This window comes from Epinephelus lanceolatus, chromosome 21, assembly GCF_041903045.1.
Source record: "Epinephelus lanceolatus isolate andai-2023 chromosome 21, ASM4190304v1, whole genome shotgun sequence".
Taxonomy (NCBI): Eukaryota; Metazoa; Chordata; class Actinopteri; order Perciformes; family Serranidae; genus Epinephelus; species Epinephelus lanceolatus.
In genome coordinates this window covers 7913966-7929301 of record NC_135754.1, presented here as the reverse complement: position 1 = coordinate 7929301, position 15336 = coordinate 7913966, and the positions used below count along the sequence as shown (strand labels likewise).

The 15336-nt window shown below is 41.6% G+C and overlaps 1 protein-coding gene across 1 annotated transcript; it reads left to right on the top strand.

Moving 5' to 3' along the window:
* Positions 1–2760: 2760 nt before the first annotated feature.
* foxk2a (forkhead box K2a) lies at positions 2761–13447 on the top strand. Its single transcript, XM_033611886.2, has 9 exons — positions 2761–3252; positions 4546–4740; positions 4896–5037; positions 5399–5545; positions 8059–8252; positions 8362–8564; positions 8707–8964; positions 9087–9284; positions 11897–13447. The coding sequence occupies exons 1-9, from the start codon at positions 2957–2959 to the stop codon at positions 12124–12126; spliced, it is 1863 nt and encodes a 620-aa protein (XP_033467777.2). The 5' UTR covers positions 2761–2956; the 3' UTR covers positions 12127–13447.
* Positions 13448–15336: the final 1889 nt, after the last annotated feature.

The window sequence follows — 15336 nt, the reverse complement described above, 5'->3', positions numbered from 1 at the left end:
GGCCCCATAACATGAGGGTAGATGATATTGACACTGGCTTTTTCATTGCAGCTCACAAAATGTCAGAGGCTGCGGATCAGCAGTATACTTTTCCCATGGCTTGTGATTTGAAAAACCCAAGGCTTTGCTGCAGAAAATAGAGATGGATGATCAAACAAAACGAACAACTACCAAAAAGTGTCTGATCCACAGTGAGCCTCCAGAACAGCCTCAATAGTTCTTGTCATAGATTCTCCAAGTGTGTTGAGTCCACTCTTTCAAAGTGACCAGTATTTTTCCATAGGCTGTTTAACACATCAATCTAAAATGTCCCATAGGTGCTCAGCTGGGTAGAGATGGTGGCTGCGAAGGCACACATCATTTTCATACTCATAAAACCATGTGACCTGTATGGAAGACTCTTTATTTGTTATGTTTCTCCACTCATTTATTCAGGTTTCTCCTTTAATTTGTCAGGTTTTTCCTCAAATAAAGTTTTTGCAGCGTATTTATATAACCTGCAGTTCTGAAAGTGTATTTGAAGAGTCCTTGTAAGGGGGCCTTGTCAGCTTCCAGGGGTTCAGTACATTAGTATCAGCAAGCAAAGAATAACACCATAGCACTATTCAAAGAAAACAAAACAATTTCCATACGGGCCCCCTGTGAAAAAAAATCTGAACAATTGGAAGCTTTCATTAACCTTGAGAAGGTTGTGCATGTATTTCATTGAATAAAACTAAGTCTGGTTTCAAACATTTAATTCAAATGTCTTCATAAATAAATTTCCATTCCAGCATGGCCTTTCCAGTGCACTTAATTTATTTTTTTCTTCATTGAAACAAAAACAGAAAACCCAAATGTATTAAATTACAACAGAAATGAAACATAACAGTGCAGGGACACTTAAAAACACACTTCAAACATACACTTTCTTAAAATTGCTCTAATGAATATTATCAAAACATATCAAAACATCTGTTTGGAAACTCTCACACAACTTGTTCAGGATAATAAAGTCTCATTTATCTCAGTAATTTCCAAACACATGCATTTTTGCTAAAACCCTATTATTTAAAACTTAATTGAAAATGAAGCTTATCGCTACTCTTGAAAAGAAGGCTATTATGATTGGATAAATTGAGTTGATTGCGTTCCAGTACAAGTCAGAAAACCAAGATGTTGTAAGCAATACCAGTTCTAGCCAGATCAGCTATAGTTAATAATATCACTTGATAACGACTCATTATGTTGTATTTTGCTTTGCATACCCAAACACTGTAGCAGTATGTCTACAGACAGAAGTTGGACAACTGTTTTAATAAGACACATATAAGACAAGGGTTAATAGACAGCTTTTACTACTGTAGACGTGCAGAGCAGCCATCTTGGATCCTCAGATCGGGGTTGGTGAGGTTCCTCTCACTTTTCAAGTCAGAAATCCAACTGCAGACCGGGGACTTGTAAGTTTCAACTTCCTAGTGCAAATGGAATGCACCAGGAGACTTAGATTATAGAGTGCTCCAGGGATACGTTTTTCTGTAGGCAGATGAGGAAGTTAGCGTTGCCATGGTTCCCTTGTCAGAAAGCCTAAAGGATTTTGGATTTTGGATCATTGCAGAAAATAAGCTCTGTGGCAAACATATGTTTATTATATTTACAGGTTTTGTTCAGCAAGATAATCTTCAGAAATGACCACCATTTTTATGATTTTTGGAGCATAAATGCAACTGCCAGAAGTAAAAAGTTAACATTAGGATATAAACAAACTACACTACAGTCACATGATTTAACAACCCTACACAACGAGACTGTTCAGCCATGTGCCACATGATGACGTTCTGTAGTCTCATTTAGCCACTTGTTAGCACAACCTATTTTAAGACACATAAAACCTTCAAAATCAGCACATCATAGAAGAAAATGTGAAAGATTCTCAAGCATGTGTTAACCACAGACCTTATTTGAGGCATATACCCAAAAAAAAACTTTCAAAAACATATTGACTTCAAGACAAGGAAACCAGGGGCGCTAAAGTGCTACCTCATTTTTGTGTTTTAGGACTCTCCTGGGGCACTCTATACTGCAAGAGTTGTTAAACAGATGTTAGGTTGATCATTTTGCTGTTGTTAGAGGCGGACCCCTATGACTGAAGAATTTTCTCTGTTTTTGGATTATTCGTTCACTAAAAGCATGTGACAAAAACAAAAAATTCTTCACAAATTCACCCCAACATGGTGTGAGTATCTGATCTACAAATGGTCATTAAAGGGATGAAGTGTTCCTTTAAGGAAAATTTTTAAAAGGCCTACAAAAAACAGTCTGCAATTTATCTTGGATTTAATTATTATTGAATTATAAATTTGGAGCTTTGCAAGAAGATGTATACATAAGTTTAGTGGTACCATCTATTAGAGACTTTTTAATATAATAATCCCAAAACAAGACATCAGGTTCATTAAATTCAGTTAGTTTAGAGAAAACAGGCAAGTTGAGAAATGTCTTTATAGAAGTGGACAGGGTCATTTACAGAACAGAAGGACCAAATGGTCTTGTGTACATCCTTGAAATCACTGCACCGCTTTTTACATCTCTCCATCCATCTGCGTGTCAGCCTGCAGTGCAACCGACCTCTATTTTCTACGGCTATTTTTATTATTGTTGTCATTGGTAAACACCACACATCTGCCTACCCAGAACGTCTTCCCATTGGTTTACCGGGTTGTCTGTCGCAGTACTTCCGTCCGTTTGGCCGGTTTTGATTGGCCGATTTTCCTCTTTTTTTTCCTCTTCTTCGCGGCGGTGGGTCGGAGCCGCTGTGTCCCCGGTCTGGCACGTTCCTAGCCAAATTCTCCACGGTGTAAAATTGGATTCCCCCTTTTTCACAAAAACAAAAAATAACCCCCTTTCAATTCCCTGTAACCGCTTATACGTTTCCGCTCAACACACACCTCCAAATCTCCACCAGATACCTCTGAAGATGGCGGTGGTAAGCGGGATGTCGGGGTCGGCTGTAGCCCGGCTGGAGGGCCGAGAATTCGAGTATCTGATGAAGAAAAGGTCGGTGACTATCGGCCGGAACTCCTCGCAGGGTTCGGTGGACGTAAGCATGGGACACTCCAGCTTCATCTCCCGGCGGCACCTCGAGATATTCACCGCGGGAGAAGATGGCACCGGCACGGGGGAATTCTATCTCCGATGCCTCGGAAAAAACGGGGTGTTTGTTGATGGGGTGTTCCAGAGAAGAGGGGCGCCACCTCTTCAGCTCCCACGAATGTAAGATTAATACGACTAGTTTGTTTTTACTTGTAAAATCTGCGGACTTGTGCGTTCATGTGTTGTTATTGTTTTGTTGTCCCGCAGCAATGTTGCACGTGTTGTGTCAAGTAACACCAATGATACGTGCTGCGCGTTTGTTTGGTGATAACGTCACGCCAGATCTCCATACCAAATATGCCGGCGTAATGGTGCTGTTGCCTAATTGACAAACACAAAAACACATTAAACTTGAGTCATGACCTAATGTTAACCCTTATGGTATCTGGTTTATTCGATGCACATATAGTCCACCATGCAGACGTCAGTGAGACGTCAGACAGTCATGCTTCATCTTTAGTGCACTGTGTCTAGTGAGTTACTCACCTCCTTGCAGTAATGTGAAGTGGAAGCTGGCTTTCACGTAAAATTGGAAGTTAGTTGTATTTATTTTAATCTACCAGGTGTTTCATGCATGCCGAATTGCAGAGTGACCCCTAAACGTTCAGCATTGTCTTTAATACATGACCCCCAAGTCTGTGTTTACTGATAGCATAGTAAGAAACATTAAAATGTCCGAATTGTAATGGAATTAGTTTTATGTTGTCCACAAAACTAGACAACTTCTTGTATTTTTGGCTAACACTCAACTGCTGCTGTCCCACCCAACATGCTAGCAACACAAGCAAATATTTGAACTTGTGCTTGCATAGGTAATGTATTTGACCTGCTGCAACACAGACTGCAGCACTTTTTTACTTACAAAAAGAAGATGGTGTTAAATTATTGTTATACACTGGGTGCAACACATTTGTACATGTTACAATGGCAACTACGAAGCTGAAGTTAGTTAATCTGATCTGGTGCAATGTCCCCCATCTTTCAAAACTCACCTTTAATTGTTGTTGTGGTAATTCACATTTTACATCTCATAAATATTTTGGTAGGATATGTCAGTTTTGTCAACATGCCATAATAGTAATTCATTGGGAGGTGTCAGCAACTGGTCCAAATATACCCTGTTAATAATAAATGGGACGTGTTAGACATGATCTGTTACATAATGGGCATCGTGGATGTCCATATTTAAACTGCAAGGCTGATCCCAATGCACCTCACTTGGCCTCAGTAAGACCTCCTTGACCTGCTTGTTGTCAGGCAGGAGGCTTGTTTACTGGTAATAAGCATTGTGTGTCCCGCTTATTTTATTGGTATTCAATGTTAGACAAATGTACAAACAAATTAAACTGGAAATGTATCAACCTAAAACACACATTTTAAAGTTTTTTGTTTGGGTTTGTCTCTTGTTCCCAGGTGTTGTTTCCGGTTCCCCAGCACAAGTATAAAGATCACGTTCACAGCCCTGTCCAATGACAAGAAGGAGCCAAGGAACGTGCCGGAATCACCGGTCAAGCCCGTCCAACCCCAAATTTCCCCACTGACCATCAACATTCCAGACAACATCGCCCACCTCATGAGCCCACTGCCTTCACCCACTGGCACCATCAGGTGAGGGGGAGTTTAAATTTTGTGCAGTAGTCAAAATAGCATATTGAAGTATAAAATGATAATATCGTCTAAATCTTGTCATTGATGTGGTTTTCTTCTCAGTGTTTTCAGACGTGAATTCAAAATGACAGTAATTTTTAAATCAAATTTCGCAGTGCGGCAAACTCTTGTCCATCAAGTCCGCGGGGGGCGGGACTCTCCAGCTACAGGACAAGCCGTGTTCTGGCCTCCGACCTAATAGGAGACAACTCTCAATCTGAAAACGATAAAGAGGCCTCAGGTGAAGACAGCCCAAAGGTGAGAGTGAGGCAGTCCAGAGCTTCATTATTGAATGTATTTTAAGAGGATATTTCAAACGAGAGGGAGTGCATTACAAAGGCAGCAGACTTCAGAGAATCTCAGTGGATTCCTGTTGGCATGTGAGCACTGTGAACATCCCTGGTTACTCATTGAAGTCTAAAAATTGCCCAACATTCACAACAACATAGACTTTGGAGTACAGAACCTGGCTGAACTTTACTGAGTCTGTGTGTGTTTATGCATGTACTGTGTGCACTTGTGATGAGAAAACATGACCTGAGCTTACCCTGTGTTTCATTAACACATATTTCCTCCCAGTAGCACATGAATTAAACTTTGTTTTCTTTTCCACTTCCAGGATGACTCCAAACCTCCGTATTCATATGCACAATTAATAGTCCAAGCTATCACCATGGCCCCAGATAAGCAGCTCACCCTGAATGGAATATACACCCACATCACCAAGAACTACCCCTACTACAGAACAGCTGATAAAGGCTGGCAGGTCAGAGTCTTCACTTTGTGGTACAATTGCTTATACTTGCAGTGTGTCTGTGGTTGTACAGTAATGCATACACCGTTCAGTTACTCCCTGAGTCAGGACAGTAGGATTAGTTGTCTCAGCATCATATATCATTGTAAATGTAAACATTGTATATGCAAAAGCTGAGGCACTTTTCAAACGTGGTGATTTGCTGCTTTGCTCTGTTTTTTAACCAGTGTAAACTGATTACCACCAGGTTTTGGGTGATTTTAAAGATGTCACTGCGGGCTTCAAGAAATTGAGACTTTTTGTCGGTCTTGTTAATTAATTATGGTTTAGCTGTAAAATGCCTAGTCTGGCTTACCATGACATTCTTAACCTAACCATAAAGGCCCTGACACACCAAGCAGACGGTGGGCCATTGATCAATGTTGGGTCGTTGGTGAGCGTCTGCCAGTGCGGTGTGTCTCATACTGTTCCCCCTCGTCGGTCCCTGTTGGCTTTCTTTCAGCACATTCGGCATGTTGAATTGTTGAGATGTTGAGTCGGAGATGTCGGAGCCCATTGGAGAATTAAATCACTCTGATAGTCAGTTCAGCTCAGTGCACAAGAAGAGAAAGCGAGTGTGGAAATTAAACAAACTGCTAAAGTCAAGAGGGAGTGAGATCAAAACAAACTTGTTACATAAGGTTAGTTTATTTTTCTTTAGCCACTGAGTTCTTAAGCAGAAACGTTTCCTAATGTGCTAACTGGCTAACTAGCATCAAGACAGTCTTCTGATGTCCCTTTTTGAATGAAGATTACAGACTAGCGCCGTCTGCTGGTGTGGAGAGTTATTTCCTCTCACACAGGCGCAGAATGTACATGCTGGTGTTCATGTGCAACTTTTTGACTGAGACATAGGTGATGTGGGGCAAAGCAACAGTTGAGTTTCGTTGCTGCTAGTTCTCTTAAGTCTGTTTTGTATGTGTGGGCCTTGACCAGTTCCACTCCTTTTGCCTGAACCTAACCAGTCCATCCAACAAAGGCAATGAGTACTAGCCAATCAGAAGGAGAGTAGAGCAGAAATGCCTCTCCTATTCTAGGAATTGCAAATTTGCTTCCTGTACATGGGAGTAGATATAGCATTTGACATCTTGTGTTTCAATCAATATTGTAACCCTAACATGCTGACAGGAAAATAGTATCCAAATAGTTAGAGGTTTTTGAGCCATGACATCCAAACCAGAAATTGTTACAGTTGCCCCTGGTCTCCCCTAATCCAGTCGCAGAGACAAAATGGCTCAAATCCTGAAGAAAAGCGGATGAGAAAGAGGTGGTACTTTACACATAAAGATGTTGTGTTGTGTCGGTGCAACTAGGGTTGCAAAAGTATGAGATTTTCACGGCGTGTTAATCATCTAAAAAAAATATAGTCGTTTCACAGTATTACAGAATTTATATTATTATTATCAGTCAGAATGAGCCTTTGTTGGTTGAACAAATGTTTTATTACTATAATTGACAGTTGAAACCAACGTCCAGTTGCATTTTTTTTTCCCCAATATCATAGATAAGCAAATGTACAAGGTATAATAACTAAACTTTTACATCACAGTATACCTTGAAACCGGTACATCGCTGCAACCCTAGACACAACACAAGACAAAACCAAGCTAAATGTAGACACTCTTAGAAAACAGCAGCGTGTATGGCAGCCTCTACAGAAGCATTCAGTAAGGTGTGTGTGTGTGTGTGTGTGTGCGTGCATGCGTGCGTGCGTGCGTGCGAGGAGAGGAGAGGAGAGAGAGTGACGTGTGTCTGCACTCAGGACAGGCAGGTGAGCTGGACGTCAGTTTAGCAATAAATCATGAATGTGACAGTAAATATTTTGTGTGAGCTGCAGCTTGTCAGAACTACCAGACCACTGAAGCTATTTTAGTGGCACTTAGAGAAATTGTCTGACATGATTAGCATAATCGTATCGGCTCTTCTGATCAACCTTTAAACTACTTAGAATGAGAATCAGCTGATAACGATCGGTGGCTGGTTGATCAGACTCAAAGCACCCTTATCTGGAGGTGTTTAATTTGAAATCTTTGCTTGTCCCCAACTCTGGCTGCTTTAAATAGAGACAGCAGGTTAATTGTGTAAGGGGAGATTTTTATATAGCAGCAGTGGAGCTAATCATTTAGCAGTGGCGCAGTTGCTTAGCTGTGACCCCAGTAATAAACATATAATTGAACACATTTCCAACAATATCAAACAAACTGAATTTTATAAACTTAGCAAAGGTACCAGTAAGTGGAAGGATTTTTCTTCTCTTACATGAAGCAGAGAACAATGAAAAACATTGTGCTCGCATCTCTGCAGAATGTATTATGTACACATACTTTCTTTAAATAACAAGACAATGTAGTAAGACTCTCGTAGTCCCACTGCTTCTTTCACTAAACCAAAAAGACCTTGTGCAACAACATGGGAATATTCACTACATTACACACAACACTCCCATCAGTTCAAAGAAATGTGTGTTTTCTTTATTGGTGTTTTAGAACTCAATCCGCCACAACCTGTCCCTGAATCGGTACTTCATCAAAGTGGCCCGCTCTCAGGAGGAGCCAGGCAAAGGCTCCTTTTGGAGGATCGACCCCGCCTCTGAGGGCAAGCTGATAGAACAAGCCTTCAGGAAGCGCAGGCCGAGGGGAGTGCCCTGCTTTAGGACCCCAGTGGGACCTCTCTCCTCCAGGTAAAGAACACTGTCATGTAGACATGAGTGTAGTACTTTAACTCCGCCTGAGTTTGTACAGCTGCAGTATGTTGTGTCAATATCCACCTTATTTCTTCTCCTGTTCTAGGAGCGCTCCAGCTTCTCCCAGCCACACAGGGGCACTGTCTGCCCACTCCAGTGGGGTCCAAACCCCAGACAGCCTGTCCAGAGAGGGGTCCCCTGTCCCCATGGAGCCAGAGCCAACCCCACCACCAGCCCCCACCCAAACCACTACAGTCCAGCCCAAACTCGCTGTCATCCAAGAGGCCCGCTTTGCACAGAACTCCCCTGGTAAAACATAACATTCCACAAGGTTTTGTCCTCGGTGTCCCCTCATTCATTCTGATGGTGTTCAGTATTTATGTATGCCTCAGTAGTGAATGGCAGTACATTAAAGAGTTTGTCAGTAACTTGTAGCCCTGCCCTCTGATAGGCTCCCCCCTCAACAACCAGCCAGTACTGATCGCCGTGCAGCGCCAAATGCCTCAAACGACCATGAAGCCTGTGACCTACGCCATGGCGTCGCCAGCCATTGTAACAACGTCAGTTAGCTCCGCCCCTGTCATGCAGACGGTGCACGTCGTCCACCAGATCCCAGCAGTCACCATGGCAACTGTTGCCGGACAGCCGACTGCTACAGTGAGCCCAGAACCTCAGGAGAATGGAGGGGGAGAGCACCAAGAGATCAAACGTGAGACCTGATTTATGTCGTTGTCATTTTTAGCAGTTGTTCTGTGGACACAGATGTTGGAACAGGTGCAGCTGTGAAGTCAAAGTATTGAGTTTGATATCAGATTTTCTCCCCATGTGTAGTCAAAGTGGAGTCGGTCCCATCCATCACAGCCGCGTCTATAGGTGGAGTCAGCCGCATCATCCAGAGCTCTCAGGCTGCTCCTCTGACGACAGTAACCATTGTGCAACAAGCCCCGCTCGGTCAGCACCAGCTTCCAATAAAGGCCATCACACAGAACGGGACACATCTGGTCCCCATCAGCACTGCTGCTAGCACAGGTGACACACACACGCACACGCACACACACACACACACACACACACACACAGAAACTAAGACTCAAGCATGCCTCTGCATTTGCAGGTCTACAAAAAGCAGTGTGCAAAAAGAATTGCACAGGTGTCAGACCAAATCTCCCCTGAGGCCCTCTCCCCTTACAGCAGCCACCTGTCTCGCAGAGCACTTAAAGATGCCCTGTGGAGTTTCCTTATACACACACTTTATGTTTACTTCCAGTGTTTTTCACCAAAACACACTGGGTCTCATTCATGAAACGTGAGCAGAATGAATTTATCTTAAACCCACGTTACTAACCAAACACTAAGCCATTGGTGATGGCTGTCAGAATATACAGCGATTTAACACTTATTATAACATGTACATCACTGTACCTTCTGAGTTTGCTATTGACTGCTCCAGTGGAGGCATGTCGCTGTCTCCAGGTCTCTCCTCATCTGCAGCAAAGAGCTGTGACTGGGAAGAGCCTCCTCCTGTAGCTGTTGTGTTTTTGTGTGTGCACTTCTGCATTTTTTTGCATCAAGTTTCATATCGAACCATTTTCATTTAATTTTCTGAATGGTTCTTACAACAGAGGACACAGAGTTAAGGGCATCCGTTACCTCTTTCCAGGCCTTTGATTTACCTGTCCCTGTCACACCACTACTAACAGAATAAAATAAAATGTTTTTCTCAACCCCACTTCACCTAAAATAACTTCAGTCTTAGCATTTAAAAAGTTTTTATTTCTCTCTCTCTTTCTTTGTTTGCTCAGTGTTTGCAGTTCAACAGGATGCATCTGTCCATAGTAATTATCACCTCCATATATGATGGTCACTGGCTGTTCATGGGCGGGGATGCATGTTGATTGCTGACTAGCAAGAGTGCGCTGTTGATTGATGATTGATTGGCATTCATGACCATACGCGAGTGTCTACTATCCAATCCAAGTTTAGCAGGGGGGTTCATGAATCTGGTGTAGGTTTTTAGTACCAAGGTTTTTTGGGTGCAAATGTACTCACAGATTTACTAACATTTTATGAATGAGACCCACTATGTGTATCCTTTAGGGCGTATTCATATTTAATATTTGTAAAGTGAATTCTGTTTTTACATATCAAATTTACATGGTAACTGCGTTGATCCACGTTTACTCGCTATCATTAGAATAGCAGGAAAACGATTGGCAAGAGAGTGAACTGAGACTAAACACTGCGTCTTATTTACAAAGACAGTTTGCTCTGCTTTGCTGTTCCTCTCAGATGACGATGTGAAAGGAGCTCCTCTTGCACTGGAAGCTGCAGTGTATTGTATCCTGCCCTGTAGACTTACAGCCTGTTGGGTTGTGTACCCTGCAGTCTTATACTGAATTTACATGCTGCAGCAGCAGCTGGCACATACACAGCTTTAGGATCATTTATGTAATATGTATACTTGCTTTAGGATGTTTCAGCCTTGACCCATGTGAGAAGGTGAAGTCTTAAACAGAGCCATTATGTTTTCGGGTTGTCTGTTCCATTCTTGTGAATTTAATACCTCAGGAGTGCCTAGAGGGACTTTCTTTTAATTTGGCACGGACGTCCACTTGGATTCAATGATGAACTGATTAGTTTTTGGTGGTCCGAGGTTAAAGTCGCTGTGACCTCACAAAATATGCTTTTGGCCATTACTCAAGAATTCTTATACTAATTATGACAAAATTGGATGAAGTGATGATATTTTATATCCATAAGGTCAAAGGTCAACTGTGCTGTGACATCAAAAACACTTTTCTGGCCATTATTCAACACCATTACCCAGAAACGGAAGGCTACATATGACTCTGGATAGGCATGGATGTAAACTGTAGCTTCAACTTGACTTGTTTGCAGAGCCACACAAGGCGGTAATTCTAGTTTTCTACTTTGGCTACAAGCTGACGTCAGATCATGGTGGATTTCTTTAGATGGTCATCTGCTCCAGGCACGCTACTGCAAGTGTTTACTATACATACATTGTTGCTACATGTAGCAACATGCTAACGTGAGGGAAACATGTAATGTAGTTTGCCGATGTTGTTAAATTGTCCCTGATTTCGGATCGTATTCCTGCTGAAACATGTCCAGTTGTGTTTAAACGTTTTTATTTGTTATTCATCATGGTAGAAGGGGCCACTTTACTCTATTGCAATTATTTTCCTGGCTGCAAGTACACTGCTACATGTAGCTAAAGTCAGGGAAACATGTAATCTTGGCTGCCTGTTTTGTTAATTCATCATTGCTTTTGGGTCATATTCCTATTGGAACATGTCTGGTTGTTAAGATTTTGGATCTTTTCTTGTTATTTTTCACAGTAGAAATACCATCAGAGCATGTAAACATGTGCTAGCAGAACATGAAAATGAGCATAATAGGTCCCCTTTATCCAGTGTACAGTACATAGCATACAACACAAAAAAGGCAAAGTTGTAAAACAACAAAACAGAGTTAGTAAAGTAAGAGCATTATACTGTCACAGAACAGAGGACAAATCATTTCATAAACAGCTATAAGCTGTAAGACGAGACTTTAAACTTGCCTCTACCAGAGTGGTTGTAACTCCTAATTTTTAATAAATACTGTCTTCTCTCTGCCAGCTGCTGCAAATCCTCTTCACCTCCTGGCGGCCCACGCCTCAGCTTCAGCGTCCCTGCCTACCAAGAGGCAGAACGGAGAACTGCAAGACCAGCCCCAATCAAAGAGGGTGAAAACGGAAGAGGAAGAGGAAGGTGAAGCAGCAGCTGCCAACAACACCACCACCACCAATAACGGCACCACGGACAGAGCTGGAGAAGAAGGGGTCAGTGAACAGATCGGTGACAAGTAGCCTCCCTCCCCGGTCTGCATCCTGACCCCTGCTCTCCTGTACGCATTAAGCCTCACACCTTCCACACTCTCACCCCCTCCATCATCTACTCCAAGGTGCCAAAAGCAGAAGAGATGCGGAAAACACCTGCAGGACTACAGAATGTTTAAAACCCTCCTCCTCAACCCCTCTTCCATATATTTAAGACCACGAAATACGATGCAAAAACTAAAGACCAAATTTAAAAATGGAATCAAAGAGTTGCTGATGACTGTGAATCCCTGAAGCTCGAGACCCAGATGGCAAGAAGAAGCACAGGAAGAAAAGAACAGATTGAAAAATCCAGATTTCCAGATCAAAAGTGACTTATTGGACAAGCGAGGAATCCCGAAAGGAGCCTCATCCTGGTAGCATTACAGACAAGCGCTTTACTGTGTGTCGGACAGAGAGAGAGAGAGCAACCAAGTGAAATCACCAGTAGTGTATTCCGCAAAGGGAAGCGTGTGTACGTACGTGTGGACATTCCCATCTTCGGCAGCTAGCCTCCATGTCGACCTACCTAACCCAGTCGTGAGTAGATATGCAGTATTCCGTTGTACAAGTGTATCTTTGGATCTTTTTTGAGTGTTTCTCCGTTTCCCAAGGCACAGATACTATCTAGTAATAATTAAGATAACTAAAAGCTATAAGTGGGGTCTTTAAGAACATTTAAACATCACATGATATTTTGGGAATCCTTTTTTTTTTTGGTTGTTTTTGTATGTGGACTCTTTGTTCAGTGAAATGAATGTAGTCTCCTTTTTCCTTTTAAAGAAAACACTATCTATTGAGTGGATGTTTGTTTTTTTCTGCTCATTCATGCAAATGAAATTTCTTTATCACTGTACATCGACAGATTTTTTTCATATTTTACAAATATCCTATGAGATAAAAAAGTATATTCCCATGCGTATTTGACCATATGCTTCATTGAGCTTGCATGTTACGGATCTAGAGACAATGTACTTGAGCAGATTATCTGAATATGGAACTGAAGAAAATTTAGACTGAATCTACGCTATATGATTCTGACCAGTGCTGCACTTAACCCTCTTAGTTGTTGTTTTTTTTCTCCCCCCTTTTGTATTTTCATTTGCTCTGTTTCCCCCACCCCGTCATCATGGGCTGTGTTTGTTACCTTTGTGTTGAAGTTGGCAACTCTTTGCTTGATTATTTTTTTCTGTTAAGGCTACTAAAGAGTCTATTCAGATTGTATTCTATGTTACACGAGGAAAAACAAGTGATAGGTGTTCGTTCTGCTTCAGTGGGTAAATGCTTTTTTTTATAAATTTATTTAAACACACAACCTTCTAGTTTGTATTTCTTTGAGTAAAAGCCTTCTCTGCTGGGCAAACACAAACTCACAATCTGTGTGAAGAATTATTTCTTTTTGTTAGAACAAGGAAAGATCGCACTTATGTGTTAACATCTGGGATGGAGGGCTTCAGCGTACATTCCTCACTGTTTGGTCAGGCTGTCAGAGGAAGACTGCGTACCACGGGGTGGAAATACTTCCTTTGAACACTATCAGCTTCCTTAAGTGACAAAAACAGCATGAATCACTTGATTCCAGTACTGGAGCTGAGGAGTGTTGAATGTAAGGACTTAAGGGTTCAGTGAGCTTTAAACCAGACAGTTCATCCTAAAGAAGACCCAAGATAGACCTTTTTCCACAGCACACACTTTGGCATTCTAGTAGAAAAAGCACAGTTGTAATCATTAACATCAAAAACATTCCATTTAGGTAGGCTTGTTCAAGGGTCCTGGTGTACATACTAGCCCACTGGCATGGCTTACTGGGTCACTTGATGGAGCAGAGCCATCATAATGAAATTAGTTACACCTTTGCTTTACCCACTATGGCAAGTCCAAATGTCAGATGTGAAAAAGGATGATTCCAATAAGGTAAAATGAGTCCACATTGCACTGTATTAACTGTGTTGACCACGTCATGGCTGATGCTGATCTGCTGAATAAGGTCAGTGTGCAGATACCAATCCAGCTTCATTGTTTCAGTGCATCCCTGATTCATACTTAATTTAAAAAAATAAATAAATAAATAAAATAAAATGGTATTTTCAACCTGGAGCCTCTTTTCCCATGTTTTTGTGTCCAAGTGACAAATGGGAACAACATTTTTTTCCAATTAGTCCAGTATTGACCAATAGGGCTACAGTGTAACCAAAATACTTGTTTTTGCCACTGACAGACTATGATAGTGTTATTATTCCTAGTGTCTGAAGACATTATGGAAAGGATCCCTACAGGGATAGGCGTTTTGTTAGTGTTAAGATCCTTTTTGTTTCAGCCCAAAAACCACAATCACTAAATCACCAGACTTCATTTAAAAAAACAGTAATTTTAGCATGTATAGAGGCAGCATGTTTCACATCTACCTGGGTGAATTAAAGGTTTATTTTAATCAAAGCAGAGTTGCTGCTTGTTGGAACAATTCAAAGAAGAGGCCAAGATGGCTTTTTTGAGTTTTACTGGTCTATGTCGACTTTGAATAAAGTATGTTATACAATCACAAATTTACTGTTTATTTAAATGGAGTCTGGTGACAGTGGTGAGGGCAGTTTCGGGGCTGTTTCTAGTTAAACAAATAGGATCTTACTCTTCAACAAAAAGCTCTATCTCAGTAGGGATCCTTTCAGTAATGTTCTCAGAAATTAGAATAACAATCTGAGTTTGTCAGTGGCAAAAACAAACCCTTTTTAGTGGACGTAAATTGACGTCACCAGCATGCTCAGAGTGATTACATAGCAGCCTTTTCTGCAACTGCACCTCTCTCGCTCAATACTGTGCCAGATTCAAAGACTCTTGTTGCCTTTAGTCTCTCAGACACAAAAGCATGGGAAAATAGGGCCTGAGTGAAAAAATGCCAAAGTTAACCCTATAAGGCCTTAGAAGAGGGAGTCTCCAAAAGCGTCAATGTTATCGTTATTTGTGCAATTCGTTGCATCAAGCATACAAAGTAGAAGGTAAGACCATGGGATACACTTAGAGGAAGCTATGATGACATTCAAGGATACTGAATCCTCGAAGGAGGAGCTATCATGGTTGTTGTGTAGCAGCAGCCTGGCTCAGTGCGACTGTCTGCTCTGACTGTGACACAGCACAGACGTTAATGCTTTATACAAGATTTGATCGGCTGGCTACATTTACACAGACATATCAGAATGGTATTTT